The sequence below is a fragment of the Electrophorus electricus genome, chromosome 14, assembly GCF_013358815.1.
Source record: "Electrophorus electricus isolate fEleEle1 chromosome 14, fEleEle1.pri, whole genome shotgun sequence".
In the NCBI taxonomy this organism is placed as follows: Eukaryota; Metazoa; Chordata; class Actinopteri; order Gymnotiformes; family Gymnotidae; genus Electrophorus; species Electrophorus electricus.
The window spans coordinates 5,801,645-5,827,500 of record NC_049548.1 but is presented as its reverse complement, the minus strand read 5'-3'; the positions used below and the strand labels follow the sequence as shown (position 1 = coordinate 5,827,500).

Below are 25,856 nucleotides of genomic sequence, written 5' to 3'. Positions count from 1 at the left end.
CAGAGGAGGAGAGCAGATTACGACAATCACTCCGAGCAGTTCCCACAGGGAGAATGTGGCTTTCCAAAGATATATAACCTTGTCAAGAAAACACAAAATGGTTTGATATTACCAAAACGGTAACAACACTGCAGACTAGGACTACGCGGCCACTGCTGAGTGACGCCGATGAGAAGAAAGCGCGAGACCACACCGAGACATGAGGTGAAGCGCGTCTGAGGAGTCAAGAGTAGAGAAATAAAATGGTGTGCTTACTGTGGTACTAACCATCCTAGCGGATGGGGGATCTGGCCCACAGTGCCAGGCGACAGGGGGTAGTAGGGAGATATATCTGGAGGGTGAGGAGGCCTCGGGATTCCTGCAAGAAGATTTCAGAGAGAAAAAAGCAGAGGGGGGTGGCGGGTGAGACTGGGAAAACATCCGTTCACCTGTCTGACGTTGAAATTCCCTTATGAAGTTTGAGTACTGAATTCATCCTTTGTGGATGGTACAATTGAACAGAGTCAACATCAGAGGGAGGTGGGCAGGGAGGGAGAGAGGGGGGAGGGAGGGGAGAGGGAGGAGGGGAGGGGGAGGTTGCGCTGGCGTGTAGTCCGCTATACAACATTCTCTGATCAAAGCTTGTGGAGGCAGCCACAAAGTACCACAGAGGAGAAATAAGAACAAAAAAACATCACACACACACACACACACACACACAGACACACACATACACACACATACACACACATACACACACATACACACACACACACACACACACACACATACACACACACACACACACACACACACACACACACACACACACATACATACATACACACACACACACACACACACACATACACACACACACACACACACATACACACACACACACACACATACACACACACACACACACACACACACACACACACACACACACACACACACATACACAGACACAGACACACACACATACATACACACACATACACACAGACACACACACACACACACAAACCAAAAAAAACCAGAGCAGCCTGTCACATTTGTCTGTTGAATCAGAGGGTTACCAATATGAGATAATTATGGTTTAGAAGTGAACGTCGACAACACTACGCTGTGTGCTGAGAATGGCTGTTGGATTAGTGGTGGAATTCAGGTCAAATGCTGTGCTGTCATCATCTGAGTTCTGGAGGGCTCGACAGGGCCAGAACACCTCCTGCAACCAGGCTCTCGGTCATGGATCCAGGAGTCAAACCAGCACAGCTTTCCTCAGATGGGAGTAAGGCACTGGGCTTTAAAACGGCACTTCAAATCAGGCACTTTTGAAATCATCTGATATCATAATAATCTGCCTGAGTCTAAAGAACTGAGGTATTTCATCTTTGGCATAGAAAGATTGGGGGGAAAAAGTTTAAAATAATTCCCAAACCTCCTAAGGTCTATTAAAGGTTTTCCAGAACACTTTAGCACAAAAATAATTAAGCATGACTTGGAACTAGATTCTGCAAAAGTACTGACTCTGTTTCCATACGTATGCAGAGCATGCCACGATGTTAGTTCCTGCTGGCCTCTTAGCAACGCTATCATGGTAGCACAGCATTTAGTGCTGCTAGCAATAAAACTTAAAAGCTGGTTTAATCACAAATAAATACAGTAATAAACCATCCTGCCCATACACACGCTTAAATGTGTCTAAATGTTACTGGCAAAAGTAAACTTCTGGTGTTTGCGTAGCCAGGCTAAGCAGTCATTAGTACCACTACATACCACAACGAATATCGGTTTTAATTAATTAATGAAAAGCTCAAACTCAATTAAGCAGCCCAATTAAACGGCAACATTAAACAGCCTTATTAGCCTCATTGGCCCTTTGTGTTGGTACCAAGAGCTCTTAGAGAGAGTTGGCTCTTAGAGAGAGCTGGGTGCTGCAAACTCAGCCAGACTCTGACCGACAGCTGACCTTGCTGCAGCACATAAGAGAAAACAAGACGTCTGCATATGGAAAAGTTAAGACTGAGAAAAGACGCAGATTCCTTACTGAAAATCCATCAAGCAGTGGATCACCACTGTGGCTGAGACAGAATTAAACTGCGTGTCTAATAAACTCCAGGACAGTGAACACCTTGCTCCCGTTCACCCAACCCATGTGTCGACATCAATTTAGTCCCAAACGGCTTATGAATACAGGAGCCTGTCTGTCTTTGGTGCTCCTCTGTGCCCTTGTAGGCGGATAAGAGAAGTGACCCCCCCCCCATCCCCCCGTGTGCCTGCCATCCACAAAGCAGGGAGACATGCTTGGCCAGGCGTGAGAGCAGCCCCGGACGCTGGCCTGCCACGTACGGCGCACGTGGCCCTGCTGCTCACGCGCAGGAGCTTGAATACAGCCGCTGTGGGGCTGATCGTTGACTCTGTAGGTCGGAAGGCGTGCACATCAGCGTTCCTACCTGTTTTGGGGTCCACGTCTGTCTGTAGGTGTGGGGGAGGGTTGCCAGGTGTGAAATGTTCATTGCTGTAGGTGATCAGAGGTGTAAGCGGGTGCACATGGTGAGGGTGCTGTACCACCGGGACCTTATTAGACTGGAGAGAGAGAAAGAGAGAGAAGAACAAGGTGTTAGCATGTCTTTTGCTTTAAGGCAGAGAAATGAAGCGTCTATACTTTGCTCCACATCTGTCAAGCTCCAACAAAACACTCTGCTATCAGATTATTGAGCTGTCGACTCCGATCACAGGCCTGTGTTCACAACACTGTGGTTTGTAATTAAAAGCACTTGCACTGGTGGAGCCGTGCCACGGGTCATCTGACGCCGAGATCGAGCTACACACGTGGCTACACTATCCACCCCTCTCCCTCACCACCACCACCCTGCCCACAGCCATCGCAAGTACAATCCGCGAAACCACCTAATAAACGAGATGGCAGGCTCCCCAAACACACTTGAGCAGTGGCCCATGGCCTCTCCCTCTTAGTACCCCCTCCTTTTCTCCCCCTCCTTCAGGCTCCTACCCTCAAACCGCCCCCCCCCCCCTCCTTCCTGACTCTAGTTCTTAGGGAGGGTTCACATTATTAAACCCGGGGAGGGGTGATCGCGAAAATCCATTTCTGCATCGTGGCCAAATTGGTTTTAGCTATGTAATCTGCTCTTTGTGCTCCTAAGTGGCCCTGGCCCTGGTTTTCAATTACCCAAGATTACAGCTGAGCAGAGGGGCGCTGAAGCATGGCCTGGTGTTAGCGGATTCCCAGCACACGCTCCCTAACCAGATTACGGCCGTGCCGTAGATTAGACGGGCCCCGTCGCGGCCTGCGCCGGCGTTACAGTCGGCCTCGTCTCCGCCGGCAATCCTCCCATTCATCCGTGTGCCGGATAGGAGCTCGGGCGACCGGTGGGGGGAGGCCGTGAGCCGGACGTCTAGGTCCGGGGTGCAGCGGTGGACCCTGCGCGTGTGATTGACAGCGCCGTGTCCATTCCAGAGGCTTGGAGGAAGGCAGCAGGGCGTGCAGAGGATGGCCCCCTTACACAGGACACTAAATCAAGTCCGGGCCCCTGCGCCAGACAGGAAGCACTGGCAGAGTGGGTTGTCACGAAGCACTTGGAGGGAAAAAAACCAGGGGAAACAATGACAGTGGCCATTTGTACAGGCGTCGTGAACGTGGACACAAGCCAGGCTTTTGTCAGCCTTAATCTACCCCGGTTACTCCCCCCGCATTTAGAGAGGGAGAGACGGGCCCCTGCATGTCCAAGGTTGACTGCAGCTGGGGTCTGTGCGGCTAAGGCATTCACCCAGGGCCCCTCTGCCAGAGAGAGAGAGAGATAGAGAGAGAGAGAGAGAGAGAGAGAGAGAGAGAGAGAGAAAACACGGGGGCTTGGGGGGGGGGGGGTTCCACTCCGCCATATTGCCAATGAAAGATTAATGAACTGAGCAGAGCTGCTGGGAGAAAGAACAGGCCTCTGGGGACTCATTCAGGCCCCTGAGCACAGCTCTGGCTGGAGAGAGAGAGAGCACTAGACCCACTGGAAAAGGAGTAAAGAAAAATGAAGGTAAGGCCAGAAAGAGAGAGAGAGAGAGAGAGAGAGGGACAGGGCAGTAGAGGCAACTTGTTAAAACTGGAAATAGGAGGAAGGAGGGGGTTTAAAAAAGTCCCATCATCAGAAAAAAACAAAAAACAAAAAAACAACGATGGGGTGTTGACAGCTGCCAAACCCAGCTGACGAGTTTGCCATTGAGGGAGCAGCGTTCCCCAGGCCGCCTGCCCGTCTACCCCGAGCGCAGTCACGCCATAACCTCCCCCTCCGTAATGATGTGAAAGAATGTTGTCAATTCTCCCTACGCTGAAAGGCTTTAGGAGCCATTTAAATGAGCTCTTTTGTCCAGGGCCTCTCCATTGAGGGACACTTCCAAACGGCCGTCCACTGCGGCCGAATTCACCCAGAGACAAGCCAAACGATTTACATCACAGTCACCGTGGGTCTAACAGGCCCCCTTTCAAACGGCTCGCAGCCCCCACAAATAACAGGCTGCCATTCCGTTTATCTGCCTTCTGGGCAGCGGTGCCTGGGAGCGTCGCTCGCTACAGTAATGCTCTCTCCGCCGGGGGGGGTATTAGCGAGACCCTGAAAACACAGCGGAGGACGGTGGAGAGGGACAGAGCTGAAATTACACCACCCAAAGAAAAAAAGAAATGAAAAGACAACAAGAAAACCCCAGTTCATGTGTCACCCTGGGGGGGGGGAACTTTTACAAAGTTTAGAATCTAGTTCCAGTATTACCTTACTGATCCAAATTTTAAAAATGTATTTTCTCTTTGTAAATTTTTTGGTAATAAAACATTTCCTACTTTCCTGAACGTTTGTACAGCCTAACGGAACTACACGTAAAGTTTCCATTCTCTGAAATACAAATATAACAATGACTTGGGTTTCATCATCCATTCCTAACATTACTCTCTCCAACTTCAACAAGTCCAACTCTCTCTTATACACACACACACACACACACACACACACACACACACACACACACACACACAAACAATAACAAGTTAGCAGATGGATAATCACTCATAATATACAATCACATCCTCCACGCAGTCTTCTCCGAGTGCTATTCAACTCCATTAAGCCCCCAGTGTTCAGAAAGGCTCCACTTTAAACCTGGCACTGTTGACCTCTCTGCTATTGTATGATGGCTTCAGTCTCTTCCTACAGACAGGGCTAATTGTCTCCAGGGGTTGTGGCGAGTGAGGAAGACCACCTACACACACGCACACGCACACGCACACACACACACACTACGGTGAGCTGCACGCAACCAGAGAGACAGCATTCATGCAGTCTGGCTACCTGAAAGCTCACCGCAACTGTGGATATATCCAGGAAGATGCAACAACACATACACACAGGTTAAAGGTTTTTTGTTTTGTTTTTGTGTGTGTGTGTGTGTGTGTGTGTGTGTGTGTGTGTATGTGTCTGCACCCTGCACAAAGAAAGGAAAGGAAATACGAGGGCGTTTTATTTCTATTATCTGCAAAGAAAATGGTGTACATTCTGTCCTGTTTGTCAATACCTCCCACAAGCAGCACTGCTACTACAGACAGAGAAGAGCACTGAACGGCCCACAGCACGCATAAGTACTGAGTACTGACCAGCTTCTCAGCCAATGAGCTGCATGCCAATGTGCGCACGTTGAGACCTACCACAACCTCCACCCCATCTTCTCTAGACAGAACACTGAGTCTTGAATGCCTGCATCAGTAATGGCCTGTGACACAAGCCTGAGGATGTGGGAGAACGGCTGGGCTCCTCAGTCCTTCCCAACCAATGCGATTGACAGATTATGCTCGAGGTCGTGACCCCTAGCAGTGGTCTGACAAAAGGCGCGGCTGCCATAATAGCGTGTGTGGAGAGGCCCGTTTGTCGGGGCTGCGTCTGTCAAGCCCTGTCCTCCTGTCTCCACACGCGGCCGTGCCCGCACGTCAGTCCTGTGATGTTTTGCTCGAGCTCCCTGGAAAAGTTTCGGACCTGATATCTGGATAAATAAAAGGCTTTAAGCTGAGAAGGCCGGACAGCAGGTGGGTGCGGAGGAGGGGGGGGGGACGCGTCCCAGAAGAGCCGGAGCGGCGGGCAGAGGTGCTGGCGCTGCGTTTCTGCTGGGCGGCACCATGCGCAGGAGTTTGAAGGCTAAACGCGAAGGTGGCGACCCCGTGGCCCCTGGGGGCCCTTACGCTCCTGCTCCTGCTTTATGTCATGATATGATGAGTTGCTAGTGCGGGGCTGCTGGCACTAACGAGCTGTGGTGGGGTCAGGCCTAGGGGGTTTGTGTGTGTGTGTGGGTGTGTGTGACAGAGCGGTGATAAATAGAGATACTCTCTGGCCTACAAATTCCAGAGCTAGCAGGAAAAGATGCAAGGGACCTGAAGTCAACTGAATGTGCCAGTGGCTCAACTCCAAGAGCACAGTGCAGAAGACACACTCCTGTTCACACAGTACAGAGAGGAAAACACACTCCTGTACACACAGAACAGAGAGGAAAACACACTCCTGTACACACAGAACAGAGAGGAAAACACACTCCCGTACACACGGCACAGCGCGGAAAACACACTCCCGTACACACGGCACAGTGCAGAAGACACACTCCTGTACACACAGAACAGAGAGGAAAACACACTCCCGTACACACGGCACAGCGCGGAAAACACACTCCCGTACACGTGGCTCAGTGCAGAAAACACTCCCATATACACAGTGTGTGTGTGTGTGTGTGTGTGTGTGTGTGTGTGTGCGTGTGTGCGTGTGTGCGCGCACGCCACGGCCTCGCCAGCGTTCTTGAACCGCATGTGCGTGGTGGAAATGGTTGAGAAACAGGAGAGAAAAACTGAGAAACATGAGAAACAGTAACAATCTCATAGGAGTAAGGAGGAAGAGGAGTAACCCAGAAACACAGCTCCCATGACCACTGCAGAAACCATACTCCCCAAAGACTTTATGCCGATAAAGTAATAAAATGTAGACACAATGCCAGCAGTGTCTGATATGGTGTGTCAAAAGGAAGAGAAAACTGTTAAGAGGAGGACAGAAAATCCTTTCCAGTATGTAATCTCAAATGTTTACCAGCAGCTACATGGAATTTTGGGTCCATAAAAAACCTCCCTTCACTGCATCTCTGCTACCGTTGGCACTTTTACCAGGTGGCGTAAGGCGTTCGCTCAACAAGGCTCCTTTCTGATATCCCACAGAGTGAGGAGATCTTCTGCATTTTAAATTCCGACTCGACCGCTAATGTCAGGCCAGATTCAGATGTAAACTCGACAGTAAAATATGCATCTATTTTTAAATTCAGAGTCAAGCTCCAACTCCCAGTTCCGCCATACGAGGCATTTGCATGCGGTGTCAGACCCAATCAGGCGACTGAGGGCCATTTGAAGATCATTTGAAAATAATTTTGGAATATGGTAAACGAATACATTTAGATAAAATTATGACAGACGCAGACATGCGTTTTAGATTGAATAACTGTTGTGAAGCAGATTATCAAATATCAGTGGGGATCAAAATTCACAAGAAGGCTGACAATATATTTGGTAAATAACAAATTTATCCACATGCAAAACAAGAAGTTCCAAAACAGAAAACTAAACTGTATTTAAAATCCACTGACCTCACATTTTATGTCTGCCTTTGTTACACAATGCTACAAGTAACACATACATACACAGAGCTTCAAAACCAACTATAAAAACCCACACAGACCGCTCCTCCCACATATATAAGCATGGACGCATGTCTATGTGCACACACACATGCACGTGTGTGCACGCGCACACACGCACACACACGCACACACGCACACACGCACACACGCACACACGCACACACACACACGCACACACACACACGCACACACACACACACACACGCACACACGCACACACGCACACACACACACACACACACACACAGCCAGCCAGAGAAAGCCATTGGAAAGTTACAACAACCTGCAATGAACGTTCCACAATTACAGAGAAATAAAACAAAAATGAAAACATGCTAAAAAGAAGGCAAAGGTAAACAGAGTGTGTGTGTGCGTGTGCGCGCGTGCCCCTACAAATGCCCAGTACTTACCCAGGCATTGAGAGCGAGCGGCCAGCAGCTGAGCTGTTGCAGCAGAGACAGGCCAGAGGTGAGTGCAGTGCCCTTGCTGGCACTGTGGTCCAGCCCCAGTGCGAGGCCTTCCCTCGGGTCCATGGTCCCCTCCCACACACCCTCTCCTCCACCGCTCCGCTCCCCTGGCTGCAGCCGCCGAGCGACGGCGCGTCTCCTTTCTCACTCTGCTCCTTTTTCCTTCCCGCTCTTGCGTTTCTTTTCCAGCCCCGACTTCTTCCCCAAAACGTCTTTTGTGTTTAGTTGGGCGCATGTGTGTGTTGGTTCCTCGGCAAAGCGCGCGCACACTCGCAACTTCACGGACGCGCCATTGTCAGCGGGACGGGGGGTTTTTTTTCAGCTTTTTTTTGGGGGGGGTAGGGGGTGGAGGGTCGGCGGAGGGGGAGCGGGTCTCAAGCCGACTGGTCGGGCCGGTCCGCGGGAGCGCGGGGATGACACATCTCCCTCCCTGAGTTTGCCCGCCTCCACTCCGCTCAGCCCTCGGCTCCTCCGCGGCCTGCCCGCCTCACGCAAACCGGCTTTCAAAAAAAAAATTTAATTAAGTAAAAAAAACCAAAAAAACCCCCAACAACAATTAAAAGAGAAAAACTGAACAATAAATGAGAGTAAAAATAAAAATGAGCAGGAAGAAAAGGCCTGAGAGTTTACGCACTGCAGAGAAATCTCCCCACAACTGAGGCAAATTTGGACGAAAAAAATGAAAAACAAAACAAACAAACAAAAAATACCTTATTACCCCGCTTGTACAGTTGTGTTTGCGTGTAAAGGTGTGTGTGTGGTGTGTGTGTGTGTGTGTCTGTGTGAGAGTGTGTGTGTGTGTGTGTGTGTGTGTGTGTGTGGGCTTTGCGGTGCCTCCAGGATGCCTAAAGAAGAACGAAGAGCTTGAAAAGCCTCTGCTACAAGGTAAAGCGAGCAAGCCAAGTGAAGGGGGAAGAGAGAGAGAGAGAGAGAGAGAGAGAGAGAGAACAAGACACAACAACATCCACAAAAAGAGGGCAAGATCAGCAAAGTGTGGCATGCAGCCCCTTAGTGGTGTGATTCTGACAGTCGCTGCTCCCAGCCTCTGGTCGGGGGGGCGGGTAGAAAGGTATTTGTCTCCACTTTGACACCGACGTCGGCTCTCATTTCTCACTCTTTTTTCTTAAAGGAGAAGAAGAAGGGAATCGGGAAGATCCCGCGCTTACCCCCCGCGACTGCTCTCTGCCCAAAGCCGACTGCACGAGGCCTCGGCCTCCACGCCACTCACCACGCTTTCTCCCTTTCTCCTCGCGCCTCCCCCCCCCTGCTCCCCACACACGCTCCTGGATTATTCGTTTTTTTTTTTGTTTTTTTTTAAGAACTTCATTTTTGCGGGTGTAATAAACAGGGCTGCCCTCCGTGCGGAGCCGGGGCCAGCGAGGAGAGGACACGCGCGGTCTCACAGCAGCACACTCAGTACCCCAGCCTCACCAGTAAAGCACACCACAGCCATCAGCTTCGTCTAGAAATAAAACACGTCAGGTGTATGGATGATAATAAATAAAAGTATATTAATGAAATGAATATTAAAATATTTTTTAAGTACTAGTAAATTACATAAATAATTGCACGACTACCTGCCTTTAAAAATATTTTGATCAGATCAGTCTGTTAGTTTTGTGCTTCTGCATGTTATTTTGTTGTATTTTTCACACAGCTAAGACATCTCAAAGGTTATTAAAAATGATGCCAGTTAATAATGTGCAACAAAGCCCAATTCTACACTAGAATTTTGTGTCAGATTCGTGTCACATTGTCCCCCTTTCCTCGCCTTTTTAAAACGTGCGGTTCTTCCTCTCTCTCCTGCTGCCTGTCGGCCCTTGGTGCTGGGGCCGAACCCCGGGAATGTGCGTGACACGGCCCCCACAAAAGCAGCGGGCGGCGGGCTGCTAATTATCTCCCCTCCCTGTATTCACGGGACCAGCCACGCTCGCCCACCCGCCAACGGCACCACAAACACCCAGCCTGGCTACTGCTGACTGCCAGCCTTCCACACACACACACACACACACACACACACACACACACACACACACACACACACACACACACCGATAAAACTAAAATTAAATTTAACTGTCTAAAAACATTTTATTATGCATATAGTCAAGTCTCCAATTAACAAGAAAGTTAACGGGGTAATAATAATAATAATAATGATAATAATAATAATAATAATAATAATATTATTATTATTATATTATTAATAATAATAATAATAATAATATAATAATAATAATAATAATACATATATTTGCAGTTATATATTTTGTGGCATCAAATCATCATCAAATCATCATTATTAATGCTATTATTGATAATAATAACTGCTATTATTGATAATAATAATGATGATTTGATGCCACAAAATATATAACTGCAAATATTGTTATAACTATATTATAAAAGTAAATATTTGCCATAAATTTGTTTTTAAAAATCAATACCTAATATATTAAGTCATAACAGCATATTCACATAATAATATTTATCAACACTACTGTAATGTAATTACTTTACTAATTGTAAGTACTTTAAAAATATAAAAATTACATTTCAAATATTTTATAAATGTGGCAAATAATTTGCAGAACAGCTCTCAACATATCATACATATTACCTACATATATATTAAAACTATATATTACATCAATAAAATATTTTATTACTTGAAAAAAAATAGGATAAAAATAAGTAAAAGTTAAGTTATTCGGTTATTCGAAATTTTGTTAAATGTTTCAGTGTAATTCCTGTCTTAGTAAAATGCTACACCGAGACTGCCAGACAGTGCAATCAAACACAGCAGCCCTTCATTATCAAATATTGTCAAGCTGTCAGTTAACAACTTAAGTGATATAAATTGCTAAATATCAGTCACAAAGAAAATAAGAAAAATAGCTGCCAGCCAAAAACAAAAAAAAAAAAAAAAAGAAGACAAAATTAAAGAAATAATTCCAAATAAATATAACAGTATCATGTAAAAAATATAAAATATCTTACCATTTAAAAGAGCTCTATATGGGCTAGGGGTCCTGATGCTGCTCGGTTCCTGGTTAAAACAAGCATGCTGACACTCACAGTAGCGCTCAGACTACAACAAGATGCACATCACCATGTCATCCACTAATCCACTGGAGGGCAGCACCTCATCTGCGGAAGCCCTGCAGCCCTGATCGCCTCAGCCGATAACACGAGACGCACGCGGCCACGCCGGCGGCTCAGCCCATCCCCAGTGCCCGCCGTGCGGCCGGCCCGCGCCGGCCCGCCGGCCCCGAGAGCGCCCGCCCGCCCGCCCTCGGCCGCCCGCTCGCGCCACTGAGCCTGCCTGCCCGCCCGCGTGCTCGCCCGCTCGCTCCGTGGGAGAGGAGAGGAGCCATCTCTCTCTCCCTCGCTCATCTTCATATCCCCTTTAATAAGTCCTTTTGTGTCCATCTCTCCTCCTTTGATAAGTTGAAAGAATGGCAAAAAAAGAGAGAGAGAGAGAGGGAGCGAGTGAGAGGCTTCTCCTGTCCGTGGCTTGCCAGGCATAAAGGTGCTCGAGCCGCCTCTATAGGAGTTGCCCTAACTTGGCTAAACTCAAGCAGCAGGGTGTCCCCGTCATGTCATTAATCCCCAACGCCACTCTCCATTCACAGCGGCGTCGGCAGAAAGAAAACACCGAACCGGGGGGAGGAAAGGTGTGGGAAAAGCCGGGGTGGATAATCCAATCGGACCCAGAGCGAGCCAGGACGCGGGCAGCTCCGACGCACCGCGCCGTCGCCCCACGCGCCTCTCCGCACACTATTCTGAGGACACGGGCGATCACAAGCGGACAGGGGAAAGAAAGACAACCTGACATTTATCAACAAAAGAGCTGTTGCACATGCAAGCGCGCTAAGCTTTTCAATTTACAAGAGGACCGCAGTAATCTTTAAAGACAACACGGACAAAAAGCAGACAAACTCAAAAGTCAATCTGTCAAAGCAACCCCAAAAACCCGCAGCAATAAATAAGAAAACCCGTAAACTAAAACAACCGGAGTCGCTTTCGGTAAGATGAGCAATAGGAAAATTAAGCACGGCCAACTGATGGCTTGAACTGACGAAGCCCACTCTTAAAGCCATGATCCGACCGTATACCAAGCCACCGCTGTGAGCCTTTTAAGCACAGAAGAAAAAACTCACTATTGATCTTCAAATGGCGATAATTGAAAAGATCAAAAAGACAAAAACCACAAATGTGCTGACTTACCATGTTATGTTCCTTTTTTTAGTCTAAACTTTTTTTGTTTTGTTTTGTTTAAAAAAAGAAAAATATTTGCTCAAAGATGCAGCATCCGAGGTGTCAGATTTTTGTAGCTGTCTCTTGATCGGATTACTTCCGCAGCTCTGGCTTCCAATACGTCTGAACTTTTTCCCTTTCTCTTTTATTTTGTTTGTGGTACCTAGGCTTTTTTTTTTTTTTGCTTAGGACTTTAAAAGCTTTCAGCTCAGTAAACCAGCTCAAATTATCTTGCCACCTTGCGCAGCTCTGATGCTTTGGCCGCTAACTTTGGAAGGCCCTTTACTACTGCATCAAAATTAGCATTGTCAAAGCAGTTAATGAATATTAATATTGTATTTGTCATTGGAGCTGGCCCGTTGCTGAACTCCAAGTCATCCATCAGGGACAAGATTAAGCACACAATTATTTCTGACTGACAGGGACTAAATCTGCAAGATTTTTTTTTCCCTCAACAATTTAAAGAAAAAGACACAACATCATCTTAAGGTGCCTCCCAGGAGACAAGACACCAGATTAATACACTTTTAATGAAGCAAGATTTCATTGTGCGTGTGAAGGACTATAAGGGAAAAAAACGAGCGAACACAATCATTCAGACCCATAATTTTGACTATTTTTTGTTAAGACGGTTGAAAACAGCATTTAAAGCAATTTTTTTTTAGAACAGCCAGATTTTTAGTCAGCCAAATTTTGCCAGGGAATTTTTTCCTCTCTAATTTAACAGGTAACTTTTTCCCCTCTAATGGTCTGACATTTCACTTCAGACAATAGTTCTGAATATTACACTTTACACTGTCTTGGTAAAAAAACAGAAGGAAAATCCCACTATAAAAAGACAAGCGTGTGGACTGCCTGAAAAAAAAAAAAAGAAAGATAGATTTAAAGAAACAAACAAAACAAATGATGAACAGACACAAAAAAAGAATAAAGAACCGAGGGATGACGCCTTAATCTCAAGCAGCCTGCTCCGGTGATTTAGCACTGTGCGGGTGAAAACTCCGGTCACCGCGAACCACGCAGACATCAGTAAACCCAACCGCTCACATTCTCCTCTCCTCAGCCACAAGCCCAGATCCAGACATCCCACACAAGCTGTCAGACATGCCCCTGGTATCACCACACATCCTGTCCTTCCTCACCACAACAATGTCAGCGTTCCGCGGAAAACAAACTCAGGTCTGGCAAAGGTTCGATGATTTAATAATTATTTCACAAATATGCTACAATAAATCCACTCCGTCGAGGACTTCCTTACCTCAAACGGCTTGTCAGACAAATTACTCAAGTAACGTGCCATTTAATCCAGCTCAGTACTTATTGTGCGCTCCATCAGTGGCTGCATCCATCAGAGCGGATGCAGCCAAAACACAGACACCCACACACAAATATTTCAAACAGACTACGTTCTTGCCATGAGAGATTAAGATTAAGCGAGTTTAAGATCGGCGCGTGAAGCCTGGCGCCGTGCGCGTCTTTTCGCGGGCCTGCTGGCGGCTCTGGTCCGCAGCATCAGAAGAGCTATCAAAACGCAGACCTCTTTATAAAGTTGGAATAATTTCCCTTTACTCTTAAAAACAGTGGAAGAAACTGCAGAATGACAAGGGGCAGGCGGGGGGGGGGGGGGGTGTGAGGAGTGACAGCTGCCGTGGCTCTAATGGTGCACGGCCAGCGGGTCCGTATGGGTCTAGGTCACGCTGTGGCCTCGGCCTCGCCGCGGACCGCTCCTGCTGCTGACCACCCGGCACGGCCCCTAATACCATTAGCAACCCCTAGATGAACATTCTAAATTGGGCTTTTGTTCTGGAGATACCGGCCCGAGCCCTCTGGGCCCGGGTCACCAGCACGGCCACCGTCTCCTGACTCACACCAGCAAAGCCGCTTAAGCTCTGCGCCGGAGTGCCTCTCTGCCGTTTTCTTTTACGCTCCAACGGCGTCGCGTTGGCGAACTACGCATACAGGATCGTTCTTTTTCGGTTTCTATTTTCCGTTTTTTGGGGGGGAGAGGTTTCGTTTGTTTGTTTTATAAATTTTTACAATCATTTTGCATTTTTAAATTAAAGCTCAATTAAGGAATAAAATAAAATGTGCCTATATTACTATTAACAATTAATACATGTTAAAGGCAACTGTGCAGAATTCTAAGGAATTTCAGCCTATAATTGTAATTTAGTTTTAAACACTGAAATGTGGACAATGCTGATGATAGAAGACTAAGAAAAAATTGTATAATCATAAGAATAAATACATAAAATAAAAAATATTAACTGACAAGTCTAGAAAATGTATTGACCCAAAACATATTTATAATTTTTCCAAGCAATTCTAAATTTTGATTTTACATATAATTTTACTATACAATTGGTAACCAAATATACATATTAACCATAAACCAATAATAACAAAAAAAAACCCCCCACAGAAACCACTATAAAGAAACCGCGTGAATTCAAACAGTAGCTGTACAATACAAGATACATAATATATAAATCTGGGCTATGCAAGACGTTGCTAAGACTGAAAAATACAGCCTTCGAAATTCAGTGTTTGCATGAATCAATGTCAAGTGAGGAAGCGCGGGTGTCGTGTGTTAATGTGCACTGAGACAGAGAAGCAATGCGTGCATGTGTGTGTGTGTGTGTGTGTGTGTGTAAGAGTGAGGACAGGCAGAGAGCGCTCGCAAGCGCACGGGTACCAGCCCAGCGTGATCACATCAGCACTAGTATCAAATTAACTCTCCGACTTTGAAACTTATTGATCTGCTATTAAGACACTAGTGAACTTGATGAAGTGAGTGCTGTAGGTGACTCAGGGACTTCAAAGACTCGCACAAGCCACATAAAACAAGCGGCTTTGATCCTGCGCCTCACTTCGGAGCTGGAGAGGGAGCTTCACAAGGCGGAGGCTTCGCCCCTGCGATCAGCCGGTCGCCGGGCCGGGCCCGTCGACAGCCAGCCTCCCTCACTCCTCCAACACCTCCTGAAGACAGCCCACCCCAGCGCACCTCCTCATTACAGCCCGCTGTAAATTAAGCGAAACTTCCGACGCGCTGCAGCAGCATCTCGCACTCACGGGTGCGCGTGTGCACACACACACACACACACGCACGCACGCACACACACACACACACACACACACACACAGCCCAAACGGCCCTCTCCACCGCACGGCTGCAGGGCAAGGCAAGCAACACACACAGCTAAGGACATCCACTTGCATCTAAAGATGTCAGCTTTAAAATTCAGAAGTGATAAGGAGTGTTGTGCCAAAACGCTGTTCTCCGCGTGTAATGCGCTGGAGGAACGGGAAGCACAATAAAGGGGAAAATATATATAATTGTTCCAACACTAATGTATGATAAAATATCCTCCCTGAGGTACATATACACACCCTGCATTCATGAATTAAAGCTTCTTCCATGCCACTGGGTGGAGACACTAGTTAGCTATAATCATTTCAAATGAAAATTACATCTATAACCTAGTAATAAAATAGTAAAAATTATTATACGCCATCTTTTTTATATAATCTATTTATCTTTTTTTTTTTAATATCTATTTTTATAAGCATTTTATATATTGTATAAGCTTAATTTGCAACCAAATATCCAACTGCATTTCTAGCCGTGTCTATTCGCCCTGTCACTTCTCTCCTAAACGTCTGCTAAATGGATTTCAACAAGCGCTTTTGTAAACAGAGGAGGCGAAAGAGCTCAGGTTTACACACAAGCCCTCACGAGGCCTACAGGGGTTTCCTAAAATAAATATTAAATATTAACAACTAAATGAATCACGGGGAGGCCGTCGTCAAGTTTGGGCTCCAAACCCACACGCTAGCGCCAAGCGTGATGTCTGTGTAATTAAGAAGCCTAAACAGATGACAGAGAGGAGACAGTTAAACATTTACTGTGTGTTTTTCTTTCCCCTTCACACTAATTTATTTAGTTATGAGAGGAATCAAAGAGGGAGCTGTTAAGCACTTAACAGGAGACAGAGATGAGCGCGCGTTTAAACACGGCTCGGAACATGACATTGTGAACGGAGCAGAGGGAGAATTATGCCAATTGTTTTGACATGTCTCACAGTTGAACCTTCTGTGTATTTTTTTTTTGGAGTTCATAATAATGAAGGTGATAAACATGAGAACGCCGTCAGTGTGTCTTACTCCGCAAACTAGTGTATATAAAAAAAAAACAACCAAAAAATAATAATTTTTTAAACAACTATAGTAAATTCTAACTATAGTAAATAACTATAGAAAAATTTGAACATTTTACACAAAGAGAATTAAAGGTTGAATTATTATTTTCCTAATGAGCTGTATTTTCACCCCCTTTCACCTTGGCAGGAAAACGTGCATGTTGCTGTCATTTTCTGTTTAACACTGATGTTCTTTTGCCAGGAATCAATATGAGTCACCTACCCTACTAGATATCCTGAAAAAAGAGCGAGAGAGCGAGAGAGAAAGACGGAATGAGAGCATAAGAGAGAGAACCAGCGATGCCTACGGCGCACACACATTTAACCCACTTGCGATATCTAACTAAAAGTTATCACTTCCATTGTGACAATGTAAAAGAAAGGGAGAAAACAGAAAAAAAACATGTTGTGCTGATGGGAGAAGAAGCAAGAGTTAAAGAATGAGGCAAACGTGAAGAAGGCGAAAGAGAGGATGGGGGGAAAAAGAGCCCTGTGCCACAAGCACATCGAAGAGAACTTTCACCAATTAGCGAGGAGACGCGAGAGAGGGTGCAGCCGCAGCCGCCGTGCTCAAAGAGCCAGGCCTCGCGGCGAAGCTGTCATGTTGGCTGGATTGATCAACAGCGCTGCTATTTCTAATGGCACGTTGTCATGAAGCCACAGCCATGGGGAGCCACCTGCCTCGTTCCTTGTAGACAGCAAAAGTGTGTGTGTGTTTGTGTTTGTGTGTGTGTGTGTGTGTGAGAGAGAGAGAGAGGGAGAAAGAGCATGTCTGAGTGTGTGTTGCAGGGCTGCAGGTGGCTATATATGCGGCTAGGGCTGCCATGGGGCGGCAGGGTCTACCCCTCCATATGTGTACTCTGCCCTGTCTTTAGCTAACTATTTGAGAAGAGGCTCAGTTTCCTCCTCCCTGCTAGCCTGAGCCTTCGGGTGCTGAGATGTGACAGGTGCACCAATGCGGCTCCTCTCGATGAAACATGGTGCCCTTGCTTTGGCGAGATCTTTGTCTGCCGGTGCATTCAGATCAAAGCGCTACAGGGGTTGTGATCTTAATGTATGTAACGTATGTATACTACAATGAATATAATATTCTGTGGTAAATAATCATTTTTAAAAATTCGTTAGGGCGTAACTGTCCAGGCTTGCGTTATAGAGTATTAAACATGTATCTATCTAGCTATTGCTAATTTTTAAAATACCTTTATATACTTTGTATAATTGTAATTCATTAAAGATGGCTAGCTAATATTATTTTTAGGTTAAACTGTTTTCTACTGACTAATAAATGCTCCAATAACATAAAATAATGCATAAATTAATGCTAATGCTAACGCCGCTAATGCTAATAATAATAATAATAATAATAATAATAATAATAATAATAATAATAATAATAATAAATCATCAGTTTCATTGTCTGTAAACAATCCTACTGAACTGACTTTAAACACTAAAAAATAACCAATAATACTAACAAGGTGGCTAACTTACAATCAAACGTTTGGAATTAAATCTAGAAATTAAAATATTACAAAACATTGACAGCGTTATATAAAATGTTACGTTAGGAAAAAAGAAAAAAACAAAATTTGTAAACATTTATTTATAGACAAACAGTTAAACGTCCCTAGTCTCAGCGGCCGGAAAAGTGCTGCCATGCTAACGATTTAAAGTCAAATAAAAGTTAGAGAAGTTTCCCGTTGAAGGTGGCGCCGGCCGTTTGGAGTGCGTGTCACGTACAGGTAACCTTTTTATCGCCTCTGCCTCTGGTCTCATCAGTCGATGAAATTCTCCGCCCGCGGCGGTGGCTTAGCCGAGGGACACCGACCAACAGAAAAATATTTCATTGTGTTAGCATTTCAAATGGGGAGCGGAGGGCGGGGGGTGTTTGGGGGGAGAAGAAGCGCTAACCGATCATTGCCAGTGGAATTAATTGGCTATTCTGAGAATAATGTCCCTTACTCTGGATCCTCGGAGGGCCAAGCGCCAGCGGAGGCCACTTTTTTCGGTGTCTTCAAAAAGAAGAGCGCTTGGGGGTACTGGCCGTATTAGGGTTTCGGCTCATTCCCCTAAAGGCCGGGGAAAAATAATCAGAAGCGCTGAACCGAACTCGGCTAATCCACCGCCTAATTAAAAACACAGAACCCCATCACACCTAGCCATATTCCCAGTCAACAAATACGTTTTTCCTAAATAAATGTATAACTAATGAAATAATTAATCCCTAAATAAACAAATACGTTGGTTTGGGGAAAATCGTAACTGCAAAAACAAAAACGAAAAAAAAAAAAACCCCGAGTACATCGCAGGGAACTATATCTAAGACCGCCGGCCTTCGTCCGATAAATGGCTAAAGATGGCGCTACCATGGTGGTGCTTCAATCCTTTTATTCAAGGGGATTTGAGTTTGAGCTTTGTTCCCCATCGCCTAAACATATGCAATGACCCTAACTGATATCGGTGCATCTCCTAGACATATCGTAATCTAACCTTTTTAAAGCGCCATGGCTTTTCAGGCTCAAAACAGCGTTAAGAGAGAGCATTGTCCGGACTGGATCCACAGCTGCTTATGCACACCGATCCGAAGCTTCGTAGAGTGAAAGAGGAAAAACAAAAACAAGCTTCGTAGAGTGAGATATATATATATATATATATATATATACTAATATATATAAATACTAATATATATATATATATATATATATATATATTATTTTTTTATTTTTTAATTTTTTAACTGCAACAAAGGGGCGATCCATCTAAAACGTTGCATCGTTTTCGTATTGAGGCGCAATAGCATGCTAGCTGTCCCTCCGAGGACGGACGGATGAGCTCGCAGCGGTCCCCGTTATATTCCTCCTCTTCGCTCAATCTAAATTCCGTCAACGTAGTCAATCTTATTAACTTCCGCGCCGGTTCACACATGACATTTTCTTCAATTTTCTCGCCAACATCAAAAACATCAATTAGCAGCTCGAAAATAGGAAGGAGCGAATGACAGAGTCCGATAACGTTGGCGTATTTGAAGCCGGGGTAAATCTATTCTCCAGCTCCTGAATGTGTTCATTACAATTGCCGTTTCAAAGAAGACCTCCAAATAGCAAAGAAATTAAATTTATCTTCTAGAAATGTCCAGAAACTGTTTCTTTCTTTCGTTTTTAATCCTGTGTCTATCTCTCGGCCTCAGTGAGCAACACAAAAGCGAAGCAGTGCTGCATGTTCTTTTCCTTATTATAACAGATCATAACTCCTGCAGGAGTTGAAACCACAGACTTCAGCCTTACACCCACCCGCCGCATACACAGTCACCAAAAATATATATGTGGAATTTATTTTCTTTGTCATAATTATTTTTCAATGCTATAGCAAAAGACAAGAATATTCAATAAAGATTCATTACATTTCTCATATCTAAATCAAGACAAAGTGAATGTTAAGGTATAATCACACTTGGAACTAAACCATTTTCTCAGAATTCTCAGTGAATCCACTAAACACACAAATATATAATTGTAGACTAAATGCTCTGGTCCCTATTTAAGATCCATCACTGTAATAATAAACCAAACACGAGCACTATAGATACTACCATGTATTCTCCGTCACTCTATTTAATCACTGTTATTTCCATGTCACAGTGTATGACAATAAGATGTGTCATTTTAATGCACTGGGCTCTCCTTCAGCCATTTCCCCTGTTTCTTTTTTCCAATCAATGATGTGTATGTAACTCTATGAACCACAGATAGTAAGCTTTAAGTAAAAAGGCTATTTTTTTTGCTGATAGCCCAACAATGTAGCACAGCTTCCCAGTGCTTATGTTACATCTCAATGGCAGGGAACAAAAACAAACTGGGTAGCCATGGAAAGCTATTGTGGTGGACTAAATGTGAGCAGAGTGTGCGGATCGCGTTCCTCCACCTCATCGATTTCTGATCTTTTGACATTATTTAGTTGCTTTTTATTTTCTTGGCTGTCTGTTTTTTCCACGTCACGAGTGACAGCCATGTCCAAACAAGGGTCGGTTGGGATATCTACTATCTGTCAGAAGAGCAAGCTCTTCCCGGCACTGCAGCAGCGGAGAGCACTGACACGGTGCCGAGAATTGGCGGGATGAAAATATCACTCTTTATAATGGAGGCTAATCAGATTTCGGATGCCATTTGCCCGCGAGTGGTGGGGTGCCGGGTGGCCGAGCCAGGGAGCAGTGTAACCCATCCACTTCCCGCGTGACCGTCCACGCCCCCCCCCCCCCCCAACGCACCACCTGCCCCCTTCGAGCTCTGGGTTAAGAAGGTTAGATTGATCAAATGAAGGAATGAGTTGGTATTTAACGTCTAGAGTATCTCCCATGTGCTGAGTTGATGTCTCGATCGGCGCGGTAAAGGTAAAACACAGGACGCGGCACAAAGGGACGCTTTTATAATGCCGGAGGTGGATGAAAAGCGAACAGAGAACAGTGATCATTTCCTTTACTGGGAGATTTGATCATCTTCAGCATTCGCTCCCGGGAACTTTAGATTAGATCACTGTGAACGCCGTGGAATGGCTCTGTTTATCCGAGAGCAATTAGTCTGATGCAGTCGACACGTACTGTCTCGTAAATGAAAAAGGCAGTTCTGCACATACACACACGCAGGCACTACCATTTATGCACACACACACACACACACACACACACACACACATATGCACACATAGAATGCACTTAGAATTAAAAAATCTCTAAATGCCATTAACCCATTAAGTGATTTTAATAAAAAGCCATGACGGTTGGGCAGAAACATCAGACTGAGTCGTTTAGGTCAAACCACAGGTCTGAGCTTCAGCAATTATTACCCTGTCTCTAAATAAACAGACTGGTGACAGTAATGTCCTCTAGCCTGACACTAATGGACTTTCAATGAGGAAAGGGAAGGGGGGTTTGGGGTGAACGGGGAATGCTTCAATCCATGGCTGAGCCACCGCGCTGCAGAAGGTCACTCCTGGGAACTCACCCACAAAAACCGACACTCCTCAAGCTCACACCAAGCTCTTTTGTCCCGTTAGTTCACATATTAACACAGAAGGTTGTCCAAACAGTAAAACACTGTTGTGGTTTGTCCTTTCCAGCAACACGTGTCAAATGCATCGTGAATTACAATTAAGAGAATATCAGAATCCTCAAATTTAAATCGAATGTTTACCTACAGTAGCGTACGGCATGTTAAGGGATTAAGAGCTAGTCTCGGAATTATATATACTCGGAATTAGTCTCGGAATTATATATATACAGGCTCCTAATTTCTCTCCCAATGTCCACACACCCTGGCCTTATTTAATGAGCCATTCATCATGCTTCTTTTCTATCCCAAACACAGCTTCTAATATTTGGGCCATTATTTTTCTCTTTGTTTTTTTCTTTCCCCGCAGTCAATCTGAATTCAGCCACATGTCACTTTATCACGACTCACCACATCTACCTTTCCAATTACTTTTAGGGTTTGGGATTTACAAATTTGCTCTTTCATGTCCTATGTTGGCAGATAAGTTTCTGCTCCTGGCCATGAAAGCAGCTTTTTAATGAGCTAAGCTGAGGTTAATTGGTTCGCCAAGATCCCAAAGTCGTGTGTCTCAATGTGAAATTAAGCCATTTTCTGGAGTTTCCCCTGACTCTTTAATTAAAAACACTCCAGCCTCATTTTCATTTTCCAAAGTGGAATCTCATTGGTTTTTTTTGGGGGGGGGGGGGGGGTTGTTTGTTTTTTGGAACATAAATATTTTATTTACTGGTTTCCAACAATTAAATATATTTATCTCATATTTTTCAAAGATGATATGAATGAGGAGGCTGTATATATTTGAACTAAATAATATTAATCAAGGAAGGTTTATTAGCCACTCTAGGAATTTAATCAGGCTTCTAATGTTCTTTTGACAAGAACAGGAATAAGAACAACAACAAAAACAACAATAAAATAATAAAAATCAAATAAAACATGGCTATAAATATCACTAACAGTTATTTGCATTTTACCAATTCTAAAATCATAATTCCTTTAAACATGCCCAGTATCAAAGCACACTCATTTACCTTACATTCACTTGTGATTAGGGATTCTATGGGGTGAATCTGTCCATATAAGGGACCTTGTAATTAAGAGTAGTGAGAATGTGTAAAGGTTAGCCTCTCACTGTGGAGGTTCACTTGTCCTGACAAAGTAATTACGGCTGTGCTCAATTGGCCGGCCATTTCACTAAAACTAATTCAATCCATCTTCATTTCCCAGCGCCGCCCCCTCTGACTGATGGATAGTTATCATTAGGGGGTGACAAAGTCTGCCAAGGAGGGGGAAATGTGGTCATTCCCAAAGCTAATACTAAGCCAACATAGGATGGCACCCCTCCACACACACACACACACACACACACACACACACACACACACACACACACACACACACACACACACACACACACACACACACACACACACACACACCGCTGCCGTAGCCATCATGCACATACATTACCACAGGAACTGGACTGAGACACAGAACAGAGGCAGAGTTACGGGTCACTGACTAAGATGGTGACTGGGGGACAAAGCGCACACACACACACACACACATACATACACAAATACACACACACACACACTCACACACACACACACTCACAAATACACACACACACACACACACACACACACACTCACACTCACACTCACACACACACTCACACACACACTCACACACACACTCACACACACACTCACACACACACTCACACACACACTCACACACACACTCACACTCACACACACTCACACACACACTCACACTCACACACACTCACACTCACACACACTCACACATCTGCACACACACACAAACACACACACACACACAAATACACATGTGCACACACACACACACACACACACACACACACACACACACCACAAAATCTGCACAGTACTTGGCCTACAATGACCCCTGTGCACAGCAAGGCTACAGTTCTGGCCCACACCCTTTTATAGCATGCTGCTAACCCTGCTGAGAGATAGAAGACCTGCACACACACACACACACACACACACACACACAACTAACACACAGAACACACACACACACACACAGTCACGCACAAAGATACACACATGCACTCAAACACGCATGCATGCACACGCAAAAATGCTCAGAGCAAGCTCACATATGATTTCGTCCAAAACAAACCACAGGCTGCTGATTAACGGAGACCTGTCTGCCTACCTATACTTTAAGTCTATGGCTATATATAAAGACTGACCCAGGCCATATATCTTAATTATGTGTTCTGTTTTTTTACCTCCAGAGGGAGGCTGCAATAGGCCTCTGTAAATGAGAGCCTTGCAGACCGTCTGTTCTGTGTTTGCCAAGAGCGTCGGAGATTACACACCTCGCGCGGTGCCTAGACAAATCCTCCCCAAGACCAACCTCCCTCCAGCATCCGTCGCTAACCGCCAACGCCGGCGGGGCCCCTGGCTCCTCCCCTCCGTGGCTACAGAAGGAGAGCGACGAGGTGCAGGGCAGCTATCCGCGGCTCCTAATTAGCTCAGAGGCGTAGACGGAGGCAGGCGGAGCCTCTGGGAGCACGCGACGGTGCTGAAGCTCTGGCGAAGGCGCTGGGGGGGAGGAAGCCAAAAGAACAAGGCCAGCACGGCGAGGTCACCCTCCCATCTCCGCTCTGCTCCGCTCCTCTCCGGGTTCCAGGGTCAGCAGCTCTGCAGCCTCTCGCACGGCTTTGCCATTTCACTGATTGAATTTTGTCTGGATCTCACAATCGATGGGGTGCGGTGACCCCTGAGAGACCTCTGAGAGCGACCGACACCATGTGCTCGCTCAAAGGCTCGCCCCAGCTCACGCACTGGGGGGCAGCAGCAGGCTGGACTCAGGCGCATGCACACGCGTGCGCACACACACACACACACACACACACACACACACTTATGCACACTCCCACACAGACTGTCCTGCACTTCCAAAGTTATGGGGAACTGCTGCTTCACTGCCACACCTGGCACACACCACAAGCCCCTTAACACGCACTTTCTCAGACCGTCAGCAGAGGGCTGAGCGGGGCTGAGCACAGGGCGGGCAGTGGGCAGGGTCGGCTCGGCAGCTGGATCAACCAGGCAGGGTGAGTCTGATGCCCACAGGACCTGTGTACACACGTTTGCCTGCCTGGCTGTGGGGCAGGAATGTAGACCTGCTCCTCCTGATCCACTCACACTCACACTCACAAGTCCCAACTCATACAGCCGCTGAGCCCGTTCTCTACACTCTGGAAAGAGAAGGCACAGGTAAGCTGTGCACTATGCGAGAAAACACACACACGCACACGCTCATGCGCACACACACACAGCCCCACACACAAACACAAATACACACACACATACACACAAACACACACACACATACACAAATACACACACGCAAACACACAACCCCCCCCCCCACACACACACACATACACACACACAAACACACACACACACACATACACAAACACACACACGCAAACACACACACACACACACACACACAAATACATATATACACACACCCCACACATAAACACACAACCCCCCCCCCACCCACCCACACACACACACACACACAAAGATGGCCGAATGCAGTGGCGCACACAGCTTGCCTTGCTCCAGGGCCTGCAGTTTGTTTAGTAACACTTGAGTTGACGACGCCCGAAGGGTGCAATTAAGTCCAATTACAGGCTGTGGTTTTTATTAAGAGCTCCAAGCTGGCCAGACTGCAGGGCCAGTGAGCAGAGAGCAGCGCACAGCCCAGCCCACGGGGAAGCCCCCCGTCAAATTAACGCTCCTCCAGCAAAATACATGCTGCAATAGTACATTTATGTCCAAGTGTAGCAAATGCCTACAAACACCACAATAAAGTATTCACAGATTATGAATTTTATCTGGATTTAGGGTTCCCAACGCATCCGTCATCTGAATTGGAAAAGGCAAACCAATGCCCTTTCACCTTTTCAAAACAGGCTTAGGTCACGAGGTCAGATGACCTCACATGCTCCAATGACGTCATAAAAAAAGATAACCAAAAAAAGCTGTGAAAAGAAAGAGTAACGAGAAGCAAAAGCAGAAGAGAGAGAGAAAGAAGGGGGGGGGGGGGCATGGGTGGGAGCCCCGCGCAGAGGCCTCAGCATGGTGCCCTTTACGCACGTGGAC

General features: G+C 45.9%; 1 protein-coding gene across 30 annotated transcripts in view; it reads right to left on the bottom strand.

Moving 5' to 3' along the window:
* The window catches only part of tcf7l2 (transcription factor 7 like 2), an 83,153-nt gene that overhangs the window by 15,024 nt on the left and 42,273 nt on the right, over positions 1–25,856 (bottom strand). For 25 of the 30 annotated variants that reach the window (XR_004776844.1, XM_035533439.1, XM_035533440.1 and 22 more), the window contains 2 exons: positions 2,439–2,571; positions 256–358 (listed from right to left, as the gene is read on the bottom strand). Coding sequence is in view for 29 of the 30 variants with exons in the window: in XM_035533439.1 (XP_035389332.1) it covers positions 256–358; positions 2,439–2,571 (236 nt within the window). In the remaining variant the exon portion in view is untranslated. Of the gene's footprint in view, positions 1–255; positions 359–2,438; positions 2,572–8,114; positions 8,446–25,856 lie in introns of those variants that run through there. The other 5 variants (XM_035533441.1, XM_035533450.1, XM_035533467.1 and 2 more) reach the window with 2 other exon arrangements.